The sequence below is a fragment of the Pteropus vampyrus genome, unplaced genomic scaffold (assembly GCF_000151845.1).
Source record: "Pteropus vampyrus isolate Shadow unplaced genomic scaffold, Pvam_2.0 Scaffold113, whole genome shotgun sequence".
Classification (NCBI taxonomy): Eukaryota; Metazoa; Chordata; class Mammalia; order Chiroptera; family Pteropodidae; genus Pteropus; species Pteropus vampyrus.
This window is the reverse complement of record NW_011888894.1, coordinates 3473811-3480448: the sequence shown is the minus strand read 5'-3', so window position 1 is coordinate 3480448 and position 6638 is coordinate 3473811. Positions and strand designations below refer to the sequence as shown.

At 41.5% G+C, this 6638-nt stretch overlaps 1 protein-coding gene across 1 annotated transcript in view; it reads left to right on the top strand.

The window, feature by feature from the left end:
- The window catches only part of PLEK (pleckstrin), a 27018-nt gene that overhangs the window by 8779 nt on the left and 11601 nt on the right, over window positions 1-6638 (top strand). The window contains exons 2-4 of the mRNA XM_011365600.1: window positions 1756-1911; window positions 2161-2342; window positions 4036-4127. Of these exons, the coding sequence (XP_011363902.1) occupies window positions 1756-1911; window positions 2161-2342; window positions 4036-4127 (430 nt within the window). The remainder of the gene's footprint in view (window positions 1-1755; window positions 1912-2160; window positions 2343-4035; window positions 4128-6638) is intronic.

Genomic DNA, 6638 nt, shown 5'->3' with positions numbered 1-6638 from the left:
GTCTCTGTATTTCTCTAAAAGTATATATAGTCCAAATTTTAATATATAGTAGTGTCATGTGTTGTTCACTTATTAATGTTCCTAATTATTTTGAAAATTTCAAACCCACAGAGAAACAAGAAAATAGTATGACTACCCATGAACTCTTTACCTAGATTAATCAGTTGTTAACACCTGGCTGCATGTGCTTTATTGCTCCCTGTCTCTACATTTCTATATAAACACACACACATACTTTTATGCTCAAATATTTGGAGAATAAATGTTAGACATCATGCTATCTGATCCCTACATACTTTAACGTATATCTTCTGAGAATTACTTTCCAACTTGGTGTGCCATCTCGCCTTCCTGCCCATCATACGTGGGAGTTCCCGTTACCATCGTTGCCAAGTCTTGCTCTTCTTAATCGTTTTAAATTTTAGATATTGTAATGAGTGTGCAGAGATATTTCATTGTGATTTTAACATGCATTTCTCTGATGAATAATGATGTTTAACATGTTTTCGGAGCCTTTTTGGATAACCTCTTTAATGAAATTCCTCTTCCAGTCTTTTGCCCATTTAAAAAATAGATTGTTCGTATTTTTCTTATAGTCTGGATATGAGTTTCTCTCAGATAGATGTAAAACAGAAAGGCATTTCATTAAAATTATTTCATGTATTGGCTTAGTGTGTGAACTCAGCCATTTTTTTTAAGAAAAGGAAATAATCTAGTGTTAGTCTGGATAGTTATTCTGCCTATGCAGAAAAGAGAGAGTGTTCAAATTTAAACAAATTTTTTTTTTTGGAATTGAAATAAAGGAAACACTCGGACAAGTCTCACAAGTATGTATTCTCTTTGTATAAATAGACTTCCTTTTGGGCAACTAGACCTTTATATGGAAGCTCTTGGTATTTTAAAATAAACAGCAGGATCTGCTGGGAACTGGATGATAATTCTATTTTGTGGTAGTCATGACAAGGTGACTTCATGGATTCAATGATGAGAGGCAAAGAACCCTATTTCCTTCCTTTTTCAAAGCCCACTCAAAATCTACACAAGAAAGAGCAACTTTCTTGACCTAGTCAGAATGGTTAATTTATTTGTACAGCGGCAGTTGACATTAACCCAAACTGGAAACTTTTTCAGTAAGGGTTTTCCAAAAGCTACATCGACATGCATAGCAACATTTTGTATCCCAGGCCATTTTGCAAGAGATTGTCACACAAGGCTGCTCTCTGAGTTTCTTCTTGACATTTTTATTCAGATAAAATCTAATTAGACCACAGGATGAGAGTCACTGCAGCTAGCATACCACCATTTACAGCCTCCATGTCTGCCGTTAACATAGCTATTGGATCATAGAGCTATGTGAGTCCAGCCTCAGGCATAAACTACTATTCAGTCTGAGTTGACACTTGAGATAGAATCTACTTGCTGTCTCCAGGTTTAAATAAACACAACAGGCAGAGTTGGGAATAGAAAATAAGCCCTAGAAAGCCAGCCTTAAGTGCACAAGAGGAGTAGAGATCCACACCATATTCCTCTGGTAGTGGCCCATAAGAGGCTTATTATGGGCTAATTATAGAAGTGTATACAGTTTATCTTAGAAAAAGTTTTTAAAGTTCCAGCAGAATGGCAACCCCTTTCTCCCCTGAAGGATGCTTTACTAGCAGCCTTGTCACACAAAGCTAGGTGACTTACAAAGTCCTGCACCATTATAGAATAGTTTTAGAACACATTGTTACACAGCTCTTTTTGTTGTCATTATAGGGGAGTGTGTTCAACACCTGGAAACCCATGTGGGTTGTATTGTTAGAAGATGGAATTGAATTCTATAAGAAGAAAAGTGACAGCAGCCCCAAAGGAATGATTCCCTTGAAAGGAAGCACTCTGACTAGCCCTTGTCAGGACTTCGGCAAAAGGATGGTGAGTTGACATCATTAGCTGCGATGAACACCTTGCCAGGCACTGACCTTTGAGCCTGTGCATAGCCTAGCATGTGAATGATGTTCCCTGGGGTAGTCCCTCTCACCACCACCCACATTCCACTCCGGGCATTTGGGTGTCTCTTGGCCAAGCACTTATAGAACAAGGTGGGCTCAACAACTATGCTTCTTAAGGGGCCTCAGCCCCTTGAAATGAATTATCCCTAATGGAATGTGTTTTGATTTTTAGTTTGTGTTTAAGATCACTACAAAAAAACAGCAGGACCACTTCTTCCAGGCAGCCTTCCTGGAAGAGAGAGATGGCTGGGTTCGAGACATTAAGAAGGCCATTAAATGCATTGAAGGAGGCCAGAAGTTTGCGAGGAAATCCACCAGGAGATCCATTCGACTGCCAGAAACCATTGATTTAGGGTGACTTTCTCTGTTTGCTTCCTTCTGCCATCTTCCTTCCCCCACTCCCATCCCACCTTTGAGGAAATTTTATAACAGTTCTGGCGCTAAAGTTTGCTTTAGTCACCTCTGAAAGCTGTATCCACTCTTCCAGGTTGATATTGGCATTTGGTGTACTAAGATGTTTACCTGGATCTGAGGGTGTAATCATGCTTTTCCGAGACCTAGCAATTGAGGAGAGGAGGCTAATGGAGTATACATTCTCTCATTTTGGGTAACCTTGGCAGAGGGGGAGAGAGAGAGAGAGAGAGAGAGAGAGAGAGAGAGAGAGAGAGAGCGCTCCATATAGATAGAGACAGATAGAGATAAGTTATCATTTCATTTATGAAGTAATTGTAATAAGCTGGTATTGAAAGAAAGCTTCAGTATCTCTAGGTAGGCAGGAAATGGCAGGGGCTACGCATCCAAGTGTGTGAGGTTTCAAGTTCAAGAGCACACATTCACACAGTCAACACAGACCAACCAAGGTGAACACCCATTCTGGGTGGAAGTCATTTGTATCCTAGCCTGGTTTAATGTCCTCTGACGTTGGCTGCCTTGGAATTGCAGATGATGGCTGTTTTCTAAAGGGTTTTAGAAACTCACAGGTAAATTCAGCCTCCGATAGCAGTTGGGAGTAGGCTTCCTTCCTTTCTGCATGTTTCACATCTTCTCCTATCACATGGACCTTTTTCTCTGAGAGTCTCTTTACCCTTTGATAGTTTTGCTTGTATGCCGAGCATATCCTGAAACTGGAGCCCTGCCAAGAAAAATTCCATGTTGGTTGCTTAAAAGGTCCAACAAGGGTTCTTTTTACAAAATGAGGGGAGTCCCTGAGAGGAACTGAAGAAAAACTCCTTCTGCAAGCCTAACACAGACTTGGCATGTCACAAGAGTTTGAAAAAGTCTGCACATTGAGCTTGGTGAGACTGAGCACCTTCTCTCACCAGGAAAGATTTTGGGTAGAGACCCAAGAGGAGGTGCAGCTGATGGCTAGAGTTGTCAAGTGACCACATTTCTGGCTATGGCTGTCAGAGTTAAGTGAGAATGATGCTTGTGCTGGGTGGAGCCGCAGACTTCACGAAAGTGGCCTTCTGTTTGGTTGCTTGCAATATCTCTCTCTGATCAGGCTATCTTCAGTTTATTACTTCAAGGACAAAAATGAAAATTCATTGTTTCATCTTGTCTCATAATTTTTAGAATAAGAGATAAGTTTAGTCAAAACGTTCACTTTCTAGGAGGCGAATGCCTACACCAGATGGTCTCCTGAAACACACTTAAAAGAATGAGACATGAGAATTGAGGGACCTTAGAGATCTAGAATGCGTATGGAAAAATGGCCCTGAGAAACTTTAATCTTTGCCCCCTACCTGGGGGCAGCTCTATTTCGGGTACCAGGAGTTAAATCAACAAAGAGCTTAATGAATTTAAGAAATAATAAACATATTTCTAGTACATTTTATTGAATGCTATCCAGGCCACAAAGGTATGCAAATTAAACGACTATGCCCTTTAACTACTTATAATTTGATGGAGAGATTAGGTATGGGGTCACCTGCAGGATGTGGCGAGGAAAGCTTGCGCTCATGGCCAACCTCTCCAGGGTGGACTCTCTGAGGGGATTCACCATTCTGAAATGCTCCCCACTCATCTGTCTGTTTCTATCTTTGTGCAGTGCTATGTATTTGTCCATGAAAGATACTGAAAAAGGAATAAGAGAACTAAACCTCGAGAAAGACAAGAAGATTTTTAATCACTGCTTCACAGGTAAAAGGCCTTTTGAGTCTGAAGTGGGGCCACTGGGGAAGGCAAGATGAAGTTCTTGCTCAGCCTAATGTGTGCGGTGGGGGTGTGGAGCATGGTGGGTGAAGCGTGGTGGGTGGATGGAGTCATAGGACGCAGACTGGTGAGCATGAAAATTGAACTTCCCCAGCATGGAAACAGAAAGAAGGGTAGATAAGAACTTTGCTGTCCAAGATATTGTTTTGGGAATTCTGGTTATATCAATCAAAAGATCATTTTTTTCTGCCTATAAATGTTATTATGTTAAAAAAGACACAGAATTGAATAAAATGATAAACAGGGATTAAGATGTAATGCAAGATTTAAGTAACAATACTAGGGATGTCTGAGGCTGCACAGGATCAGGCTTTAAGTGTTATGAGTTTAGGTAAATGGTGTAGTAGTTAAAAACATGTTCTTTGGAGCCTGACTGTCTTGATTCGAACCCTGGCTTTGCAACTTACTAGCTATAAAACCTCAGGCCAAAAAATTAGCCTTTCTTTGCTTCACTTTTATTTTTAAAATAAGGATAACCATGCACATATATGTTATAGGCTTGCTATAATGTGCTTAGAACAGTGTTTGGCATACACTAAGGACTATTGGTGCAAGTTCTCCATGTGGTTTATAATTAAGAGGTCACAAGTCTGACAGCCAATCAATTCTGTGAGTTCGGAAAGGAGAAAGTACTCAGAGACGAATAGGAGGTGGCACCTAAGTTTGACCTTGAAAGATAAATAGAATTTCATTAAATATTTGTGAGAAGGAACGCTGATGAGAGGGCTGAGCAGAGAGGACAGTGAGGACAAAGTTATGGGCCAGAGATATGCAGAATATACATGCAGGAAAAGAACACGATCAGCGTGTTAGGGCTGCTGGTTCATTAGGGGGCAAAACAGGATGTGTAGTTTGGGACTAGGTTTGTCTAATGTCAGGCATGTCTTGATTATGGTGACAAGAGAGATCAAGGGAGAAAAACTGTGAGAAGAAACAACAGATGTAGAATTAATCAACAGGTAATGCATGGAAACTGTCCAGGACCAGGCCAGGAAGGTGGAGAGGTAGAGGGTGTGATCTCAGCTAACAGGGTAGTGTCCCATGGGAATTCAGCATCAGAGAGTTAAGGTAGATGGCCATTAACATCAGAAAAGATTGGGCTAAGATTTGGGGTAAAGATACCAAGCCTGGGCAGTGGTAAGGGAAACCCAACAAGAGCAAGGCAGAGCCTTAATTCTAGCAGGACTGAGGTCACCAAGACAGAGCCTGGGACAAAGGGAACATGTTGGAGACAGGGATGGGGTTCCCTATGCAGATCTGGACACAAGGTCCAGGCCAGACTTATTTCCTGTGCAATGTGTTACTGAGTCCCAGAATTTTGGGCTAGAACTTCTTCAGTCCTCCCCAATGAAGGCCAGAATGGGTTCTAGAAATCAGGCGAGATCCAGCCTTCATGTAGGATCAGGTGGTGTCAGCAGAGACACATGTCTGTCTACAGCAGAGACTGGGACCTGGGTACTGCTGACATGTGATGGAGGACTTTGAATGTTAGGTGATAAGGAAACTAGACTGAAGTTGCCTTTCAAGCTTCAGCATGCCTGACTGAACAAGCATGGAGTCTGGGGTTAGAACACTGAAGCGAAGTTCCATTGCAGGCATAATACAGGCCTAAGATTACTTAAGTTCTCTGAGCCTTAATTTTCTCATCCTGAAAATGAGATCTGCAATTACTGCCTTACCTCTTTTACAAGGTCTCTGCGAGGATTAAAAGCAGAAATACAGTATTAATTAGTTTATCCTTCTAGAGAAAGAAAAGTAGGCAAAGCCTTTCATATATGAAATTCATGAAGACTCACTCACCAACCGCTTTCACTCCTGTTTCAAGGATGGCTCATCTTACTACTGTCTCAGATGACCTGGGACTTGAGGCCTGTTATGTTGGCTCCCTGGTTGGCTACGTTTGTAAAGAAAATGTTGTTTTTAATACACAGCTTTTCTGTGGCCTGCTAATAATCCAACTGAGGGGTCAATTTTATTTTATTCTCTTTTTAAATCTCTCTTGAGGCAGAATGTTGATTAAATGACTTCTCAAGGTTCCTGCTAGACCCTGCAAAAAAGATGTGACCTTCAGTGCAAGTGTTATCAACAAATTTTAATTTAGGACATACATATCTGACCGTATTATTTCCTGCCTAGAAGTTTGCAGTGGCTCCCCATTGTCAGAATTCTTGATGTGCCATTAAAGCTCTCCCGGCTCACTCTGCGCCTTCCTTTCTCTCTTGTCTCTTCTTGCCTTCTTGTCACCGACTCCTCCCCCTTAGCCCCAAAATGGGCTGTTTCATGCCTGTGTGCATCTGTTCAGACTGCAGCTCCCCTCAGCCTGTGCTGGTTTCTCTCAGCCTCTGCCTCATGTGCTTGGCAAAAATCTACTCATTTTAAAGGCCCAGGGTCACTTCCTCTGTAAAGCTTTTCCTGTCAGTGCATCCAGAGTTCCCTTCC